At 42.4% G+C, this 22,400-nt stretch overlaps 1 protein-coding gene across 2 annotated transcripts in view; it reads left to right on the top strand.

Annotated features, from left to right (window-relative positions):
* The window catches only part of ST6GALNAC5 (ST6 N-acetylgalactosaminide alpha-2,6-sialyltransferase 5), a 171,702-nt gene extending 149,770 nt beyond the window's left edge, over positions 1-21,932 (top strand). Inside the window, exons 4-5 of one of the 2 annotated variants that reach the window (XM_014788360.2) lie at positions 4,439-4,546; positions 16,584-21,932. In XM_014788360.2, the coding sequence (XP_014643846.2) occupies positions 4,439-4,546; positions 16,584-16,815 (340 nt within the window). In that variant the 3' untranslated portion in view covers positions 16,816-21,932. The remainder of the gene's footprint in view (positions 1-4,438; positions 4,547-16,583) is intronic. The other variant, XM_087448809.1, reaches the window with a different exon arrangement.
* The last annotated feature ends 468 nt before the right edge of the window (positions 21,933-22,400 follow it).

The raw sequence follows: 22,400 nt of genomic DNA, 5'->3' as shown, positions 1-22,400 counted from the left end.
TGAGGGAAAGTCTTTCTCAAAAAGGTGTATTTAAGCTGAGACCTAGGCAGGTAAATATTTATCCAGGTAAAGAAGAGCCTGGGAAGAGGAGAGAGAAACCTCCTTATGGGTACAAGGGATCAAAGGTAAGAGAAGGTGCAGTGGGTTGGAGACAAGTCCCCTGTAGCTGCAGTCAGGAGGGCTGCTGGGGGGAGTGGCCTGAGATGAGGCAGAGATGAAGGGTGGTGAGCTGGCCAAGTCTACGCTATAAAAAAGACAGCTCAATATCCAAGGAAGCAGTGCGGTGTGGTCCAAATACACAGCTCTGGGTTGGAATTCTGACTCTTTCCCTCACCAGCTGTGTGGCCTTGGACAAGTTCTCTAACCTGTCAGTGACCTCACATGTGAAAAAGGCATAGGGACCAGGCCTCATAGGACTGGTCTAATAATTAAATTTCCTTGCTCCCTCAATTCTAAAACATGTACTTTTATAATTAATATACATTTAGTGATGTCATTTACCCCCCTCCCTTACAAAAACTGTTGCTGAGTCAATTTCTTATCTTAAAACTAAAGAGATATGATAATTCCATTGTTTGGCTAGCTGAGGCAGCTCATTATTGGAGAACAGTCTTAAAGAAAGACCAAAGCCCAGTGACCCCAAATTCTCTGCACGGAAGAGCTGTCTCTTTAAATTGTGGAAACCTTGTGACCATTTGAGGGCTGGTCCAGGCAGAGGTGGGCATGACATCTGGTGGAGAGGGGGAAGGGAGAGCTGGCTGCTGGCTCCACGGCTCCCTCTTCTGGAAGCCCAGGAGACCCCACGGTTAGCCCAGCCTGGTTGTCATCACAAACTGCCATGAAATCCAGTCATTTATTGCCCTTTAAAAACCACAAATAAGAATTATTTAACCAAGAAAGCATTTTATAAGGGAAGGAGAATGAGGGGAGTTATTTACAGTTTCATTTTCGTCTGGTTGGAAAATTCAAAATAAGTAGAAACACTCTTCAACAGAAAACACTTCTCCCTTTTTAGTTTAATGGTTGTTTGCTAAATTTAAGAATTCCTGAAACACTGCTGCAGTGTTAGCTATTCAGGGTAATTGCACATTGCTCTGGATCTTCTTAGGGATTATTTTAAATTGATAACTTGGAGACTAAGCATTCCACCCTTTGGTCACTTAGATCTTTAGGAAACAATCTCACATCAAGACATATCCCATTCTCTGAATTCATTAAGTTCTGATCAGTGAAAACTTTTTGCTTAATAAGTCCGTCTCCCTCGTGAGCCCAGCTGATAAAGAGGTAAGGTACTGGACCTCTCAGGTGCAAACATCCATCTACGAGGGTCCAGAGTCCCTATTCAGGGGAACTACGCTTGTGGTTTTCTAGGGTGCTGAAGTACATCATCACTTCTATAATCTTTGTGCCTTTTACCTTTTGGAAACTGTCTTAAAGAAGCTAATATTGTATTGACTCAGTGTTCTTGTGTGTCCATATTCTTAACCTGCAGCCTACCCCAAGTTAAAAGAACCAAGTTAGAAACAGCCCTTCAGAACAAAGCTATTTCTGTAAATTAAAACACAAAACATTTAGGGTCCAATAGTATTTCCTCTATGTATGCTTTTCTTGAACCCAACAAACCAGTAGCATGTATTGAAGATACACAAAGTGTGGAATAACTAATTTTGCACATCTCCTGATCAGGAGATTCATTTCGGGCTAATATTTTGAAGAAATAGGATAATTCTATAGATTTTGATTTATAGAAGTTTCACTCTACTTACAAGTGAAGGAAAAATGGCTGAGAAACAATCTGCAATTAAGAACGGTGACAAATGACATAGATGGCCAAGTGGTATTCTTTGATATTAGAAAGTAACTGTACTTGAAAATAACTTTATAAGTGAATAAGGGTACATTAGGAAAATATGATTCAGAACCAATATTATAGTAATTAGATAAAGGAAGCATAAATGAAATAACTGTGGGAAAAATATTTCCATAGAGATTATAAATGAGATTCTGGTGGAGCAGAAAGGCCCTTAATTGTAATTTAGTGTGCACTATAGAATTATCAGCTCAGTGTGTTACTTCATCATATAAAAGAATATCTGATAATTTTCCCTAATAAGCACATGACAGCTCTTCATATTCCTTCATTACAGCTGATTAAGTGTAAAAACAGTAGCTATTCCTTTGTTGGAAAAAGAGTTCAAATCTTTTTAGAAAGACAGCACAAAGCATTGCATTTCTATAGCACATGATCCCAAAAGGCTATTATTTAAGAAGTCTGGGGAATTTTAAGTGGCACTTTAAAGAACTCTTCACTTTAGTTTCTTTAGTCCTCCACTTTGTATTCTGCCCGGTTTTATCCGTGAAACCTTTTTCTGTAGAGCCACATCCTGCTGTATTTCAGGCTGTGGCTTGTGATCTCTACTACATACATAGAAGAAAGTCAAAATTATGGGGAGTTTTTGCCACTGGGAAAAGCCCTCTTGGTGTTTCCGACAACTCTAAAAGCATAGGGACACATTGTAAGCCCCAGATCAGGAATCTGGTGGTGTAAGTGAGCTGCCATTCTCTTCCTGGTCTTCGCATCCTCCCAGTTATTCACTCACCCTGTTTAAGTCTAGAACAACTGGTCATCGCGTTGTCACAGCCACATGGGTGAAGACAGGCTCTAACTTGAGGCATTTCCTCCCCTCCCCTCTCCCCTTCCCACCCAGTCAGCTCTGGTCCATTCCACCTCCTTCAGTCCCAAAGGCCTGATGAATATATAATCCTAGTGAGAAAGAAGGGGGATTGTTAATACCTACGTAGGCTGAAGGCTCCCGAATTTTGTTATTACTGCCCTGACCACTGATGGTGGCGCCTACCCCAGAGCCCAGTAGCAGAGTGTTGGAAGGATATCAGTTTCTTCCTTGGTGCTAAAAAGCACCGAAAGGAATGGCCGAATTATTTATTTCATTTGCTCCAACCTAGCAACCAAGAGAGGAGGAAGGAATCTCTCCATGTATCAACACAGACTAGATGCTTTTTATGGTGTCTCTCGTTTAGTCCTCAAAATAGCCCAGGAAGATAGAGCTTCCCATGCCTGCTTTATAGGGAGGAAATCGAAGCCCAGACACCAGCTTCATGGTCACTCAGCTGGTTAGTGATAGAAACAGGTAAGACACAAACCCCTGTTATTCCTATCTTCAGGAGCTTTTAAATGTACTTCCTGCGATATTACTGGTCAGGATACAATGGAATGGAAACCAAAAATGAGTAAAGGCATGGAGAACTAGAAAGTTGAAGCCGGGAACTTCATGGAATGACTCAGTCACCCATTCTTGTCTGGCACTTGACAAAACAAAGGACTCCTTAAAATGCCCTTTTTTGTTGTTGTTCCTCGTGTGAAATGGAAATAATGCAAACTGCTAAACAAACAGTCTTCGTTTTCAAAGAGGAGTGCAACACAGTGCCAAGTAGAAAAGCTTTTCTGCAACTCTGTTATTCACGTCACATATGGTGCTATGGCCGGGCAAAGGCAGACAGTCTGACCTTGGGGATAAGGTGTTTGAAACTGGCTAATGAGGCATATGCCATAAGCACCGAAAAAAAAAGTAAAAGCAGCAACCCCCGAAGAATTGAAATTAATATCCACAGCAGCATGGTCTGGGAGACCGAGTCATTCTCACAGGGTCAAATTAGACCTTGGTATTGTGTCTCCACAGTCATCCTTAGGACTGGCACCTGGTTGGAGCTCGGTACAGATGTTTGAATTGGCAAATGAACGAATATTGGAATGCACAGATTCATTCCTTAAATTTTGTCAACTTTTGGTCTTCTAATAAAAATTTTCAGAGGGCTCTGAATGTTCTGAGGTAAAATAAAGCAAGTGCTCCGTTAAACATAAGCATTCTTGTGGCTCTTTTCCTCTGGTCATTAGCCCCCTCCCAAATGAATGTACTCCTTTTAAGGAAAGACACTCAATCGAGATGTTGGTGTAACTTAGTCCTAATTGAAGGCAAGCTTTTACCCTAAGATCTTTCGATCGATGGATCGATCAATAGATAAACACATTTATGTGTTTATTCATATTTAATATGCTCTTCATTATCTAGCCTGCTTGGGGAACAAGGAACATTTCTAGTTAATCAAATATTCTAGTTAATAAAGAGTTGTCACGTGGGGATTGTCATGTCGCAGGAAGTTGAGTTGTGGTAATATGCACTTAAACATTGAAATATTGATCATCATCTTTGATGACGTAGAAGTCCGTTGAGCATCCTTTAGTGTCACAAATCCACCATGGTGGAGCATCAACATCATTTATCTGGTAAAGTTCCAGCCATTTACCAAATGGAGAGAGAGAGAGTGATCATAGTCAGCCTTGCTCCAGAAAGGATTTAAGATGGTAGTGGGTATGCTGATTACCTTACCAGCTTGCAGACTTAACTGTTGTTCCTCCCAGGAAGATCTCCAACACTTGGCTCAGCACCGGCTGGTTCACGATGACGATTGCGCTGGAGCTCTGTGACAGGATCAATGTTTATGGTATGGTGCCCCCAGACTTCTGCAGGTAGGATTTATGCTGCAAGTATAATTCATCAGCAGTGTGGTGCAGGGTTTATAAATATCTGATTCCAAATATCAACTGCAAAGCATGTCTGTCTTCTTGAAGTAATTAATTAACATGTCCCAAGTTCTGGTTCTAGAAACAACAAACAGCATTTAATTATGTAATATAAAATATTGAAAGTTTTTGTTTGTACTGCGGGAGAATTAATCCATCTTGTGGGCTTCATTTATCCTCTGAATATTTATCAACCAAAAGTAATGCAATAATTGGCATAATATTAATGATGAATGAGCATTAAGAAATATTAGTTTTATTCTCATTTGAAAGGAATGTGGTAATTTTTAATGAATTAAAGAGGGCAATTCCTTCAACAGTAAGGCCTATTTTCTAAAATTAAAATATTCCTCTGAGCCTCTTTCCCTTACCACATCAGTAGCCTCAGTTTGTGCTTCTAAGGCTGAAAGCACAGGCATAATTATTTTGATGTATCATTTTAAAGGGGACATACACACATCTCTGTTGCTACCTTAAGTTCTTCCTGCCAGGTGCCTAGGCAGAGTTTGGAGTGTACCAAAAGATGCCCTGAGAAGTATTCAGGGCCTGGTTTGTAGAAGCCCAATTGAAAATTCACCTATAATTTAAAATAGCGATGCCAATAAATTCAGAAAGCGCCCCAGGTTTCAGGAACGCCTGATGACCCACGTGGCCTCAATCCTGACCTTCAAATGGTAAAACCTGGGGTGGGGGCATTTTAAACTTGCTCATTAAAATTTATGCTTGCTTATACCTTCCTGTGTTTTAAACCTAGCAACTTCTCGAAGGCCGTGGGCCTTTAGGCAAAATCTACAACGTGGAGGTTTGATACGAGGATGATGAAGAGAACTAAATCATGCTGTTACCACCCTGCCACTTTCCTCCCACTTCTTAACCCAAAGACCCACCATAGCAGCAGTGCTAGTTTATACATCAGAGGTCACAGAGAAGGAAAGGTGTGAACAGAGCAGGCCTTTGATATCTGTCTGGACTCACTCACCCCCAGGGGCAACATAATGTAGTAAGGAAGGGTGTGGAGTCTGGACCGGACTGCACAGGTTCAAGGCCCAGCCTCGCCACTTCCTAACCTAGGGTGACCTTGAGCAAGTTGCTCAATCTCTCTGTATCTCAGCTTCCTCGTCATGAGTAGTGGATGTGATGATAATAATAGACGCTGCCTCATAGGCTGCAGGTGGATTAAATAAGTTAATACCTGTAGACTACTTGGAACAGCACCTAGTACACGGCAAGAGGTAGCTTGGATCCTCACCCCGTTCCTCATCACTTACTTCATTGGCCTTGTTTCCCCGTTGAATAACCGACGTGCAAAAAGCAGGTAGGATGGTGTGAAAAAGCAAACTCCCTCCTCAAACCAACAGGCTAACAAAGGCAGAGGGAGCGGCATTTACAGGCAGGCAAAGAGTTGTCAAAGTTGATGGTTCCATGGCAGATATAATTATGTAATGTTGCCATTAGGACGCCAGAGAGAAAGCGCATGAATAAATTGAAATGTTAATGACTTAGAGTGTTCAAGGAAATATTCCATTTATTATGGAAAACAAATGAAAGGCAAGTTAACCTGTCACTTCTCTTACTCAGAGTTAGTTCATCACGACTTCATGTACGTAGGAGGGACACAATTTATGGAATGACACTAACGAGGAAGTCAAGATATTGTTGATACACCAGATGTTGCCACCGGCTCTGGGTTTCTGTTCCTCAGCCGCCAGCCTAAAGTTCCGATAGTTGTTCTCACGAGATGCTTTCAGCAAGAATTCTTCAAAAGGATCCCTGTGCCCAGCGTCCTGTCAGAGAAAGTGGAGAAGTGTGCTGGGTGTCGTCTGGTGGGGAGGGGGAGGCTGGAGAGAGCATCCTGCTCCATCGTAATGCCTGTTTAGGAAGAGTAAGAAGGGAAAGACCGGGGCAGCACAGAGTATTCCCAAATTCCTTTAATCTTCATTTCCATGTTGGCTGAACCCTCAAGCACCCAGTTCCTAACTGGGTGACCTTGAGCCTTGCTTTCCTCATCTGCAAAATGAGGATAAAAAAGTAAGATCGAGCAGGTCGTGGTGAGGATTAAATGAGATCATGGATGTAGAGTGTCTGATGCAGTGCCCAGCACACAGTTACCGCTCCGGAAAGATTAAGATTACCAACACATTAGTATTATACTGTAAGATATACAAAATATTAATTATTATCATTATTATCCTAAGTACTTGAGATTTGCCCTGAAAGGTACCAAGAATTTTGGGGCGTTCAAAGAATGGAACACAGCTCTTGCCTCCTAGAGGCTCATGATAAGCCTGACCAAAATATACTGAACACAGCAAAGCCTCTTAGAGTCAACTGACTCTTGCAAACAGTGTCTGCCCCCAGGGAAAGAAAAAGCAACTTGTCAGTCAGTCCTAGTCTGACCATCTCCCCCTACTGTTTCTTGGCCTGCTTCTCCCAGCTGCTCAGTCTGGCCATTCTCTAGTGACAGAGGAGTTGCAGGGACATAGGGGGCCTAGGTGCTGGGAGGCCATGTCTTCTCTAAGCAAGCCTGGCTGGGGGTCCCCAGGTCCGTGGGGCATGCTCTGTCTGCAGGCGGCTGGAGAGAGGGAATTCTCACCCAGGACAGGCAGCCCTACCTTCATGGTCCTGATGCCCAAACCAGCCAGGCAGCCTGACCGCCCAGCACTCTCCCTTTTTTTATTTTGAGAGAAGCTGAGGACTGTAAGGGGCCAAGCAGGGCCCATGTGTCATGAGCTCTAGGACGTACGGGAGTAAGTTATCAACAGGACCAGAAGTGGTCAGGGATGGCTTGTGAGGTGGCAGAGCTCAGGCTGGTGAGTCCACCAGAATGTAAACTCAGCAAGGGCAGAGATCCGTGTGGGTTGTGTTCACTGTTGGAGCCCTGGTGCAAGGACAGTAGGTGTTTACTGTCCTGGCCCATACAGATGCTCCCTAAATGTCAAGGGAATGAACGGCCCTATCCTCTACTCTCTTTTTAGTGCTGTAGGAAAAGGGTGTTTATATGGGCAAAAATGACCATTTCTGCCTCTCAGAAGTTATTTGCCCCAACTGAGCCTTAGTGACCTTGGGCAAGTTACTTAATGATTGTCTCACCATTGGTAAGGTGGTGATGACAACACTACTTACCTCAAGGGTTTATATGATAATTCCACGAGGTAACAGATGAGGAGTGCTTGGCACAGCCCTGGTGTATGTTCAGCATCCATAAACTGACAGGGTGAAGGGACCCACTAACCTGCAAGTGTGGATATACCCATCAGCACATTTTAAGGAGATGCCCAGAGAGCACTGATGAATGGTGCTCAGTTGGTGGGAGGAGCCTGTTGCTGGGAAGGGAAGAACATGTACGGCCTCCTTTGTGAACTGGATCCCACTTTTCTTCACCATTGAGAACTGACTTCACGTGGCCTCCAGCTCCTTGCAGGACATCACATGGGGCTGCTCCCAGTGTACCTACTCATTCTATTCCTTCCTGAAAGTGCCCAGTTTCCCACCAGAATGAAGAGTTAGCCACATGGAGCCAGATTTCAGCAAGCAAAAAGAGAGTCAACTGCTCATTTTTGGTAAATTAACCTTTTTGGACCTTAAAATCTAATTAGTATGCTCAAATGAAGTCATTTACTAAATTAATCACTGAGGCTTTCATTCATTCGGCTAACTTGTGCTGGACACTAGGGACATAATCAGAGATGAATGAGGCAAGGTCTCTGCCTTCAATCACCTGGGTGTCGCTTGAACACAAGTCAGTCATAAGGGACAGAAAGTGCCTTATACAAGGTGTCTATGGGAGAAGATATTCACCCTCTGCCTGTCGGTAGCATCTGACCTGCAGGGCTTTATTGAAACATCCACCTCTGGCTTTCAAACTAGACTCGGAGGAGTCCTTGTATTCCTCTGAGATGGAACAGGGGCAAGGAGCCAAGACAAGAGAACACTGGGCCCTCCCACCCTACTTCCTCACGAGCAGACCCACTTCTGTCTGTTTTACACAGGAGCTCTTGTACGAGATTTCTTTTCAACAAAGGATCCCATGGCAAATAAGAACTTTGACAACCTATGATACAATCATGCTGCTTTTTAATCCAAGTCAAACTCGCACACACTTTTCAGGAGAATCTAATCATCACCTTCTTATTGCCAGAGAAACTAGGCACAGAGAGACCAAACAATGAACTTCTTCTGCAGTCATTTCTGTCGGCTTAGGGTGGCAGTGACCCAAAGGACATGTCAGCTGCTATGCTGTGGGATGAGGGAGGGGACGGACTAAATTATATCTTGGAGGAGCAAACAGCTAAGCAGTCCCTGAGTGCCTGATTGCCAAGAGTATGTGTAAGTTCCCTCCTCCAGGCCTGGCTCTGTCATTCTCCATCCAGCTCTCCTGGAGGTCTGGCCTTCTCATCACACTCAAAGGGCCTGAGTTACTTCCAAGAGTCAGCCATTGGCAAGAAAGCTTCTAGTAGCCCCTAAACTAGTAGGCACACAGACTCCGTGGGAAGAGCGATGACCCCACATTCATATTTAAAACTGCAAATGGAAACAGTGGTTGTGTAATGGCCGTGGTGGCAGATGAGGGACGTATGTTATTCAAAACCTGGCAGAATCTAACACTGACTAAAAGTCATTTGACTGCCCTACAACCTTTTCCTCTTTGATTTGGACTGCAATAGCCTCCTGAGTGCTCTCTCCAACTCCGGTCTTTCTCCTTCCCCTCCGAACAGCACTGTGCTGCTAGATAAACCACAAGTCTGACTCTCGCTTAAGCCCCTCAGCAGCTCCCCAAAGCTTTCGAACAGAGTTCACACTCCTAGCTTAGCACTCAAGCCCTTCGGGACCTGACTTCTGCATCCACTTTAGTCTCACCTTCTCTACTCACACAGACTTATTTTAGCCATACTGAAAAACTTATAAAGGAACTCACCCTGTAGACACCTGTCCCTCTGCCCTCAGCTTGGAATGTCCGTCCCCTCCTTTCTTAATCTGGCTGATTACTACTAGTTCTTTGCTAGGAATATTAATGGCTGATTTTTTCTGCACAGACCACATACTGGCCTTGTGCTTAGTATGAATGCAAGCGCCATTTCACTGAACCTTTATGATAATCCCATGAAGTAAAATATTATTATCATCATTTTACATACGAAACTTAAAGACATGACACAGCTGGCCAAGGCCATAGAGCAGAGAAGTAGCAGAGCTAGGATTTCAATTCAAGTTCCCAGAGCTCAAGACCAAAGCTCTTCACCTCTCCCTCCACTGTTCCAGATGCAGCAGGCCCCCCTTCCAAGCTTTCTGACCTCCAGTCTGTGTCATACCCCACCTGTGCCCTGCTGGGCCCCCTGCCACCTTCACCCCAGTGCCACCTCACTGATTGATTTGTCTATCTCCTTCATTTGCCTCTAGGCTCCTTAATAGGAGGAATCGTGTCTGAATCCACATTTGTATTTTTAGCACTTGTCATTGTGACTGGCACATAGTATATATTCAGTATTGATTGACTCAATGAATAAATAAAAAACGTTCCTTGGTGGCGTTTAAGAGACTGATTCTAAACTTACCTTAAGACAAAGGTGCCAGGTGAATGAAAAGTATAATGAGAAAATGGCAAATTCAGATCTTAAGGGTCCTCAGAAGTCAGTAGTGGTCACCTGTTTCATTTTCAGCTAGGGCGAGCATCAGGTCCTCAAAGAGGTGCTCAGACATCAGTCTCCATCTTGCCTCCACCACCAGACTCAGGCTCATCACTGTTCAGAAAGCTGAAGAAAATTAATGCCATGTTGTACCTAAGATGTCATCAAAATATATTATGATGTGGACAGTAGACCCTTACATCATGCCATATCCATATAGGAAGCCAAATCCATTCTCTCTAGATGGACTATAAATTGCAGTGAAAAGATCTGTTATCATTGCTTTCCAAATTAAGTTATGGTGAGTATTTTTAATCTCATTTTCCATTGTAAATTATTTGTGATAATAATGGGCCAAGCATTTAAATTCTACCTAATAATCTTATTTCTGCTCGTACTTAACACATTACTAAGTTTACAACTCTCTGTTACCCATCATTTCTTGAGTATTAATTAACGGAGTAATGACTCAGAGTGATCACTGTCATGGAACTAAATTAATATCTCATCCATAACGTGAAGGACATCTCAAAGGTATCGTGAATATCAGAGAGTTGATTCTGCTAGAATTATTAGCTGGTGAACATTAATAAAGCTGCCAGCGTAATGGGGAAAATTCCTACTTGGTGACAGTCCACCGTGTAGAATCAGATGCTTACAGAGGACGGGTATGGAATGGTAATGCATCCATGTGGTTCACAGTTTATGAAGTAGACTTGAAATATATTGGTGTATTTCTTGCTAGAAGTTTATCGTTTCTTCCGTCTTTGCCATAATTTGACCAACTCTTGCCAGTCACCTGGTGTTTTCATTACGTTCCTTCTCCCTCCTACAGGTAGGGTTGGTGTTATGACACCGACTGAGGTGCCTGAGCTGGGGGGATGGGGGGGGTGAAGTTCCGGTGACTCAGTTTGGCTCTTTGTCCCATGAAGGGTGGACAGCTGCGGGCTCTTGTGCTCCCTGTGCCCCAGAGACACAAGTATTATTTCATCAGCATCCAAGGTCTGCAGCACTTTCCTTCCAGAAGAGGCTGTAAGGACAAGAAATCGAGGCAGCAGAATGGTGGCCCAGTGGGTCTCCTAGGCCTGCGGCAGAGGTTTAGGAAGGCCTGTGTAGGACATTTTCTTCTGAATGCTTCATAGTATCCCCAAAGGCCCCCAGTGCAGGCCAGTTTCAGAACAGCCTAGATGCTCGAGAGCTATTAACCCAACTCTATTCCTCAAACATTTCCTGACTACCAACTAGATGCCAGGTACCATGCCAAGAATAGAGGTGTGTTTGCAGAGAGTGTCTGAGAGCTCTGAGAGTGTGTCCATTCTTTCCTTGGGCCATTTGCAGCCTTATAGATAGTCCAGCCCCAAACCCAGTGAGCGAATCAACCTGGATCATACCCAGAAATGGAAATATCCTCCCTTGCTTGTTAATGTTATGAGGTTTCTTTCCAATTGTACAGCTTAACTTTAGAAGATTCAAAAATAAAACATTACAAACTCCTGCTGTCATTGATATTAGTGAGCAGAATTGTAAATGAGCATGAGGCCTCTGCTTAGCACCCTGACAAGCTACACAGAGAACCCACCGTGCACGGGGCACCTTTACAGATAGGTGCTTGGAAGAACATAGCAAAGACCAAGTTGCTCCCAATCGTGTGCTGCCAACCCCAGTGGGAACCTGGGCTGCCATCAGTACAGAAACCCACCTGGTGGGACACTAGTTTTTCCAAGACACAGAGCCTCACTCTTAAGAGTACAGCTTTGGTCCAAATCTGGGCCCTGAAACTTCTTCAATTTCTCCATGCGTGAGTTTTCTCGTCTGTAAAAAGCAGTCATAGCGCCTCTCTTAGAGGGCTGTTGGGAGGATTAAATGAATTACTCTATGTGGAGTGCTGGCACTGTGTTTTAGGCTGAAAGGGTCAAGCCTAGCTGCTCAGGTGACCCCTGAGTGAGGCTGTGTGCTTAAAGTCGGCACTAGCCTCTGCCCCTGAGGGCCAGATGCTCACCCATCAAATGGGAGCAGGGATACTTACCTTAGGCACCAGATGGAGATGTAGAAGAGATAATAAAAGTTAAGTGCCAAGGCTTCGCGGGTCCTTAACTAAATCAGCCGACTCTAACCCGGCTGCAAATTAGAATCTCCTAAAGAGCTTTTTAACATCATTATATTTTTTAACTTTTTGTTTTGAAATCATTTTAGACTTACAGAAAAAGTTGCACAAATAGTACAGAGTTCCTGTATACCTTTTACCCAGCTTCCCCTAATGTTAACATTCTGCATAATTAGGGTCCAGTTATCAAAACTAAGAAATTAACACTCTACAATACTCTTAACTAAACTAAACTTAACTAAACTAAACAGCCTTTATTCAGATTTCACCAGTTTTCCTTCTGGGTCCTTTATCTCCTCAGGACCCAGTCCAGGCTCCCTCTGCATTTACTTGTCATGTCTCCTTAGTCTCCTCCAATCTGTGACAGTTCCACATCTTTCCTTATCTCTCATGACCTTGACACTTTTCAAGAATTCTGGTCATTATTGTAGGATGTCCCTCACTTTGGATGTGTGAGATATTTTCTCATGATTACTTTGAGGTTTTGCATGACTGGGAAAGATATAGAAGCAGTAAGCTCTTCTAGCATCTCACAACAAGGGGAACGTGATGTCAAAATGTCTTATTACTGGCGATGTTAACCTTGATCCCTTGGTTAAGGTGGTGTCTGCTGGGTTTACTCATTGTAAAGTTACTGTTTTTCCCTTTGTCATTAATAAATATCTTGGAGGAGATACTTGAGGCAAATGACTGATTTCTCCTCCTCTTTTTCCCCACCGATGTTCCATTCACTGGTGCATCTCGCCTGCAACAATCACTGTGCTATGCTAATGCTGATTTTCTATTCCCTCATTCTTTCTAGATTTATTAGTTGGAATTCTTCTGTAAGGAAATGCTGTTTCTTCTCCCTCATTTATTTATTTATTCAGTTATTTATTGAAATCATCATGGACCCATGGATATTTATTTTATTTTATGGGTTTTATAATCCAATACTGCCATTATTTATTTTGATACTCAAACCTCAGGCACTTTTTCAACTACCCGTGCCTGGGACCCTCTCCAAATCAATTAAACCGGAACCTGTGGGTGTGGAACGCAGGCGATGGCATTTCTTTAAAGCTCCCCGTGTGCACTAAATGGTAATTTTTTTTCACTCTCCCCACCTGCTTCCTCTAAAAGAAAAAAAATCCTTCTTCACATTATTCTGCAGGATTTGTCCCCACAAATGGCCCTTGGGGAGCTGATGACAGGCTGCAGTTGGGGAACTGGCTCTGTGATTGTCCTGCCCCCTTCCCGCCCCGGCACCTTGACTCCCTCAGCTCCCCTTCGCCTAAAACAGGAACCTGGGTGCCAGACTCCTCCCTTTTACAACAGTAGCCTCTTGATGTGGAAATTCAGCTGATATTTATGGTTATTTTCATTTGGATCAGGTGGAGAAAGAAAAAGCTATGGCAGCCTTTAGAAAGTCAGTTTTGAGAAAAGACCTAAGGAACTATGACCTAAAACTGGGAAGGGCTTTCAGAATGGAGCAGTGGGTCACAGCTGATGGCAGGCTCACAACCAGGAGAGCTGTCCTTGCAGCTGCTTCAGCTCTGCCTTCTCAAGTCCCACGAAGCAATTTTCTGCCGTTTGGACAGAGTCTTAAAGTGTGGAAACAACCCCCTTTGGGGTTGGTTATTTGGATACCTTTGAAATCATCATAACCAAATATGTAAATTTAATTCTCCCTTTAGATGATCAATATGTTCCTGGATAAGTTTTCATTCAAAGAGATGGTCTTCCTGAATGAGGAAATTGATCCTACGACCTCCTGTAGCTGGTTTCCAATTTCCCTCTGTTCCTAGATGCCAACTCAATCTCATGATATTTTTAGAAACCTAATTGTTTCTTTAGTCAGATTGATGCCAATAATATGTCCAAAACTTAGGTGAGTCAGATTTAAAACCTGATCTGAACTGGAATAAAAGCTTAACCCCCAGGATACCATGGCGGCATGAATTTGTCATGGTTCCCCAAATTATGCTATATGAATCTGGGGAGATTTGTCTCACAATTTCTATCTCTCTTTGTTTATTTTTTTCTTCATAGTCGTCGGTTCCAACTTGAATTTTTCCTAGCATACATTTTCTGTATTGAGAACACCTTCTACTAAAATTTTAAGGGGATTCCAATTTCTGGGGTAAATAAATAAGTGAAATCTGTAATAATTAGACAGGACAGGATCTGATGTTTCACTATAGAACAAAGAGATACTTCCGAGACAGGCATAATAGAGATGCCAAGTATTAATTCAGCACAGCATCCAGCTCAGGAAGAGGAATGTTTAAATGCTGCATGACAAAAATAAATCTCTCTTCCTGGAAGAACTTTAACCTCAGAGGAGAGGCAGCTCAAAGGTTTATTGTTGTCATAGCCACAAACTCGACACCCCTCTTGATAAAAGACTTCGATCCCTGACCCTGTAAAGTTGCTGCTCTAAAAGCCATTTGTGTATTGATCTCCTCTGAAGAAAACGAATAGGTGTCTAGCAGGATGAGCATCTGTAACCAAGTTACTCTACTTAGAATAGAGCCCAAGTGACCAGAGGGGAGACCCCAGGGCATCAGGCGCTGAAAGGGAGTTTGCAGGGAGCTGGGACACCTGGATCTTTTAAGAGAAGAGCTAGGAAGAGACTAAGAAGAAAACAGGCTCTGCAACAAGGCGCGTTGGTGAGCATAGCTCAGGATAGGAGAGTTTATTCTGGGACATCCTAACTAATCTTATTGTTTAGACTTCAAGACAGAAGAGGTAGGGTGGACCGGCCTAGAATGGAAACCAGTCTGAGACCAGTGCTCTTTGGGGGTTAAATATTTTAGTAACCCTACAACAACGGCACCCCCCCAACTCCTCATGGTAATCCTGTGCACACTATCTTGAAGAAATGAGCCAGTATTTCTTGTTTGAGGCTGAGACAGGGATATAGAGACAGAAAAATGTTGGGACGGTCAGGCTACACAGCAGGGATTGAGGGTTTGGAATTTCTGGATTTAGATTTTAATACATCATCTATCTAGAGCAACAAGAGAAAAATGGTGCCCGCTGTCTTTCTCCCATGGGATCAAACTAGGCTCATCAGCTTTCCATAGTTGGAGAAGAAAATGTCTTTAGAGACTTGCTGTTTAGCTGCTAACTCCATATAAATTTCTTTCAACAGCAGAAATTCAAAAATTATTTATTGAGCACCTACTAGGAACAAGACAGAGGCCTGCCCTCGTGGACAGATAATAAGCAAGTCAACAACACCAGCATTTCAGAGAGGGATTAATGCTATAAAGAAAATACATCTGGGGGCCGGCCTGGTGGCATAGTGGTTAAGTGTGCAAGCTCCGCTGTGGCAGCCAGGGGTTCACAGGTTCCCGGGCGCAGACCGATGCACCGCTTATAAAGCCATGCTGTGGCAGGTGTCCCATATAAAGTAGAGGAAGATGGGCATGGATATTAGCCCAGGGTCAATCTTCCTCAGCAGAAAGAGGAGGATTGGCAACAGATGTTAGCTCAGGGCTAATCTTCCTCACAAATAAATAAATGAATGAATGAATGAATAAATAAATAAATCCGACTGAGAGGGAATGAAGGGGGCCGCTGTTGGGTAAGCCCTCTCTGAGGGTGACACATTTGGGTGGATCCCCAGCAGTGAGAAGCAGTGAACTTCCAGCCAGGTGACTGCTCTTGAGGGCAAAGGCCTCAAGGTAGGGACAAGCTTGGCAGAGCTGATGACCAGAAAGGCCAGTATGGCTGGAGCATAGCACACAAGGCCCACTGGCTCAGGAGAAGGCTCCTGAGAGGAGCCAGATCACATAGCACCCTATAGGCCATGCTCTTAGTGTAAAAGTCTCTGGGAGATTTGGGGGGTTGGGATGGGGAAGGAGAATGATCTGTTTTGTAAATATCTTTATAGCTGCTTGTGCTAAATATCTTTTGTTTTTGTAAATATTTTTTGTTTTGTTAATAACTTTATAGCTGCTTATGCTTAACAGATTTTATGGGGCCAGAGTGGAAGCAAGAACTGTAGTTGGGTCTTAGTAATGCGTAGTTTCTAAGTCCCCAAAGCCTGAATGTCCTACAAGGCACTCTAATCTCTCTGTTTGATAATGACGCATTTATTTCACAACCTCAAAACCTCTCCACTTGGTTATGCATCAGGAAACAATTTGTTGAAATTCATTTAACTTGAAATATGATTTGTGCTTATCAGCTTATTAAAGATAACATCTTACCTCCATCAAAGGAATTTTTTGTTTATTTTAATCAGTTATCTCATTTTCCCCCACAGGGATCCCAATCACCCTTCAGTACCTTATCACTATTATGAACCTTTTGGACCTGATGAATGTACAATGTACCTCTCCCATGAGCGAGGACGGAAGGGCAGTCATCATCGCTTTATCACGGAGAAACGTGTCTTTAAGAACTGGGCACGGACATTCAATATTCACTTTTTTCAACCAGACTGGAAACCAGAATCGCTTGCTATCACTCATCCCGAGAATAAACCTGTGTTCTGAAGAATGAGCATGCCAGACTGAAATCCCACGTACCCACTGTATCAGACACCAGGGCGCTGAACTTCCTGAGCCACCAGACACGAAAGAGGAACAGAACTGGTAGCAAGAACAGCTTCACTCCTCAAGAAGTACAATGTACAGATGCCTACAAGACGTGACTACAAAGCAGTGCAGTTGGTTTGTAAGAGAAAACTCCAGAATTAGTACATCCTAATGAGTGTTGTCCCTTTCAAAAGGGGTTACCTTATCATTTCAATGATGCTGCCATGGCTAAAAACATTTTGGATCTCTTTAAGTATTGCCTTTGAAACCGAAACATGAGCAACTCAACAATATAATAGTTGTATTCCTTTATAGAAATACCACATCGAAAGACTTTTTTCTATCAAGTTGTATCCTAACCCAATCTGTAACCTTTGTCCTCCGTTGGAATCTGTATGTGTGATTTGTAGAAAACAGCCTGAAAGTATGGACATGATTTCTGAAGAGCACATCTCCACTGACTTTCATAAAGCAAATGTCCAATATTTATTTATTGAGAGTTTTTTAGTGTACACTAGGCCAGTATTTTTATAGATTATGATTATGTGGTAATTTATTCTTCCTGACTCTTTAATCCTGAAGGATGGTTGGAAAAGGCCTAGAATCAGGTTGATGAGTTCCTGGGCTCACAATGCTCATTGTTAGCATGTAATTGGTATTTGGTTTGGAAATGTTGTGTTGCATTTTTTGAACCCTTAGGCTTCAGGAAGAGCTATGACATTTCCCAACGTGCAGAAATGCTCCAAATGACAAAACCGAAAACTAAAACCTGTGTCATTAAAACAAAAAGAGACTAACAAGAGAACTGTAAAGACAGTTTTCTATAGTAATAATTGATGTAGGTCACTTCACTTAAGCCCTCATTTCTTCTTCTGCAGAATATGTGACTGTACCAGACGACCTCTTACATTTTATTCCAAATCTAAAATCCTATGAGCCTCTCGTTGACCAATTTAAGACTTTGCACTTGGAACCATGGGGCTCCCATGGCAGTGGGAACCTTATTTTAGAGGGCCTTTTATATTACCCATACTACCTGTCTCCCTCTCATGGTTCAAAACACACTTCCTCCCTGGTCCCCATTGGCTAAAATCTACCCCATGCTTCTCTGGTCCTTCTTGCACCAAAAAAAAGAGAGAGAGAGAACTTCTGTGGTATTCCTGGCTACAAGAGCAAGGAACTGCCCTTCTGTGAATCTGTGAGAATACAAGGAGTTTTCCTATCCTATGACTCACTGATCCGATGAACTGTTCAGATTTACTCACTGCAAATCTAACATGATATTCACTGCCATTCCCCGGTCTGGAGGAGTATGAAGGACTTATTTTATTCAGAGCCAAGACCAGTTAGTATGAAAGATTTTCATTTAAGCAAGTAATATTGTTCAAAAATAGTCTTTAAAAAAATATACCAGTGTTTTCTTTACACGTGGCTTAGGAGGCATCAGTTTTTCTAATGCCAACTTTGAAGGCACCAGCAAATATTATGCATGGAGACGGACACTGTTTTACACAACGTGACCTGGCTTGTGATTAGAGAAGGTCTCCCACATGATGACTTCCTTTCCCTTTCCTTAATTAGTACTAAGATTCCGTTCCCTTGCACTAACTGATACTGTTAATTATACAGAGTACTGTTGTTTAGATGCAAACATCGTCCAGATAGTTATATAGCAAAAACAAAGTTGGTATTATCGTGGTGTGGCTTGAGCTGTTAAATGCCAGTACAGTTGAAATGTCTATCCAAAACATACTGGAATGTGTTATTTAAATTTTCTCATTGTTTTTAAAGAGACTATAGAATTTTATTCCAGTAACAATCCCTTCTGCATCATGGACTCTGAATACTCAATACTTTATGAACGTATGAAAAAGAGTATGAATTTTATAGAATTGATTTCTAGGCTACCTTAACCATCACTTGAAGAGATTATGTTGCTCAGATGTAAGTAGCTCCTTTAACAAGTTTTATTTTTATGGAAATGTGGAAAGGCATACTTAGGACATGCAAAGATGTAACTCGATTACCTAATCTAATAATATCTCAAATGTTTGTGTTGTGTTCAGCTTTAGGGTTTCTGTTTTTCGGTCTGTTTTTTTTTTTTTTTTTAAAAAAAGACCTTATGATAGCTCCATCTTTTTTGTAACTTCTCCCTCTCAAATACTCAAAAGAGTGAAAAGCAACCGAATTCTGAAATTCCTGGCATCACTGGGAAATATTTTAAGTCTACATGTAGCTAGGATATGTGAGTATGTGAGTTTATATTTTTTAAAATATGGTGTTAATAAGTGTAAGAAATTATCACTTAGGCAGTGGTTTTATTATAGCATTTAAAGAAAATGCCTAGAATTTCTGATAGATTTTGCTGATAGACCTGGTTGTGGGCAATTGAATTCTTACCTTACCACTCTCAGTTCATGACTATCGGTCTCAACACCATTCAACACCATTAAACATCAACTCTGATATAAAAGAAGACTACAAAACCGTGTTTACAGACCTCAGTGATTTCAATATCCGATTGTGTTTGAAGCCTAAGTCATACTCATTGTGTTGCATACCTTTCTCTTCTCTCCCCAGCTGTGTCATCAGCGTCCTCCTAGCTTTTAAGACCACAGTAATACAAAGCCACAGCTGGCCGATCCATGGCGTCTGTTATTTCAACGCAAGAACATTTGGCAGAGGCCATTACAATAGATAGCCATTATGGGCAAAGATACAGGAATACACAAACAAAATCAATCACTTCAAATGGCCCATAAAAAGAGGAATCTTACATTCAATATTCTACAGTAAATATTCACCCAAGAAAGCGTACATTAAAAGAACATTAGGAGGTAAATATTCAGTGTGCTGTGTGGGGACTTCACTGTGTGATTTTCATTATGGTTAATGGGTGTTTGGTAACTAAGTCCCTGTGCTTCACTAACCCTGGTATGTGCTCCTAAGGGCTAGACATAAAACCAGAGGGATCCAGGAACTTCCAAGTTCCTAAGATGTCCGAGTTAGAGCTTTTCTTCAAAAAATAAATGAGAGCAAACACAAAGTACTATACCTAAAAGAGAAATTCATGTGTGGTCTTTTGGAATCCTTAAGTTACTACGAGATAAGAGATTCAGATTCCAAACAACACCTCTCAAAACAGATTCTCTTTGTTTTCTGAAGTTCTCTCCATTACTGATCTATTTGAATTACGTTAAAATGGAAGGATACAACCTCGTTTTGAAATTTTAAAAAACCCTCAAACGTTAAAATTATTGATTTGGAACCTAAATGAATGCTAGTAAAAGTGGAAGGAAAAAGTTGAAATTCTATTAGGATTAAGACTATTATTTAAACACATATGTACCTATTTGATACCCACCCAAATATTTGCCCATATGTAGGAGTGACTTCATTTCAGAAATATACCCTGGATTCCACTGGGTGGAATTCCACTGGGGTGATGATTCAGATTGTCAAATAGACCTACTCTGAGAGAAGGGTCCATGTTCCTATTCTCTCTCTCTGCAGGGTTAGGAGGTGATGTTAACACTCCTACAAATTTCACACCTGGACCTATTTCATTTCTTTAATCCTCATTGCTTCTTTCTTGAACCTCATTCCATCCTTTGCTGTCATTCTCTCCTGATTGTCTTCTTTTGCTGTTAAACCAGCAGTCTTTGGGGCTGTTAAGGTCTTCCTTGTAGGTTTTTAAACTAGAGACCTGCCTGTGGAACAGATTTGGGGTGGGTCCTGCCAGAGCAATGACCATGGTAGGTGGGAGGACTACATCTAGCTACAGGATGAGGTACTTTAGAAGTACCATCCTGGTTCCCTGGGCCTGGGGGAGGAAAGGAGGGGAATAGTTCCAGGACACGGACTTTCTGTGCTAAAACCAGGACAGTGCCGGGCAAACCGGCACAGTGGGTCACACTGTCACCTCAAAGACAACTATAATACTAAGACCTTAGGGGGGAAGTGAACCAATTGCCTAGGTTATTGCACTTTCCAGAAGGTAATTTGGAATGGAAAGAGGTGAGAGAGTGTCTACAAGGCTTAAAAATGAACAGGAGTCACCCCTCTGTTCTAGCTCACTCGTCCCCACCTACTCAGGGTATTGAGCCACCAGAGAAATGCAAAAAAAGGCTACAATCTTGTTTGTTTCTTCTCAGTACCCTAATATTACATGCTACCTTGGATTGTTCTTTGTCTTTTTGTGTGTGTGTCCTGTTAGTCTAATTAGAGTGGAAGCTCTTTGAGAGCAGGGACCGTTCTCCTTTGTCTCTGTAGCCCCATGCCCAGCACAGTGCCTTGCACACAATAGGCGCTCAATAAATGTCTGTTGTTGATGATGACCTCTTAATGTTGACCCATTGGATTGGTAATTGGTGTATATTCTTCCATTTAAGAAGTACAGGAGACAGAATAGGTGATGAAATAGTTAAATTTTAAGTGGTTTTTATAGGGTCAGTCCTTAAACCTATAATGTTTTTAATCAGCAGAGCTGACCTGGATTTGGGTAGGATGATGTTGCTGAGTTCATTAGGTTTGCTAATGCTGGCTGCACTGAACACACAGACGAAGTGAAGTTCAGCATGCTTGGTGTTCTCGCTGTTATTGAGCTGCTCTTAGCTCTTAGCACAAATTAAATGTAATATTGACAAATGCTATACCATATGCAGAAAGGCGGAAAGGCAGCTTGGGCTCTGACTTCTATGGTTCAACTACAAAAGGGAGGCTAAAATGAGACGCGTTATAGCCTGCCTTAAACTTGACAGCTTCCTAAAGCTGCTGGGGATCCAACTGATGGTTACTGAGGGTCTATAAAAGCTAAGCATACATTTATCTTAAAAACAAAATAAACCAAAAGAAAAACCCTTTTGTTCCCATGAAGCAGATCCAAAATGGTTTCATCTCTACCAGAACATCAGGGGAAAGGAGAACTCTTGGGAAAAGGTGTCCTCAGGTGGAGCATCCCAGACTCCTGAGTCACCACCTGGCCAGCACCTGCCATCCGATTACCTCCTGGTTACAGAAAGGGCAAGATGGCATCAAGTCAGTAAAGGTGAGTTAGCTGCCAATGGTTGCTTCTACAAGGGATCACAATCATTATTTTCTTTTCTTTTTTTTTTTTTTTTTGTGAGGAGATCAGCCCTGTGCTAACATCTGCCTATCCTCTTTTTTTTTTTTTTGCTGAGGAAGACTGGCCCTGGGCTAACATCCATGCCCATCCTCCTCCACTTTATATGGGACGCTACCACAGCGTGGCCTGCCAAGCAGTGCGTCGGTGCACGCCTGGGATCCGAACCGGAGAACCCCAGGCCGCCGCAGCGGAGCACGCGCACTTAACCGCTTGCACCACCAGGCTGGCCCCAATCATTACTTTCTTGAACATGGAATTCCTTTCTTTCATTGTCTACGCTTCCACATATTTATTTAACTGTGTGATCTCAATTTCGTTTTTTAAAGCATAGGAAAAGATGCTAGATTAAACTCAGAAGAGTGCTTATTTCTGAATGGATAGGCTTATAGATGTTCCCACATTTTCAAAATTTTTATTA

The sequence above is a fragment of the Ceratotherium simum genome, chromosome 2 (assembly GCF_057802395.1).
Source record: "Ceratotherium simum simum isolate JZ-2026a chromosome 2, ASM5780239v1, whole genome shotgun sequence".
Taxonomy (NCBI): domain Eukaryota; kingdom Metazoa; phylum Chordata; class Mammalia; order Perissodactyla; family Rhinocerotidae; genus Ceratotherium; species Ceratotherium simum.
Note: the sequence above shows the minus strand (reverse complement) of the source record. Positions and strands in the feature narration are given on the sequence as shown.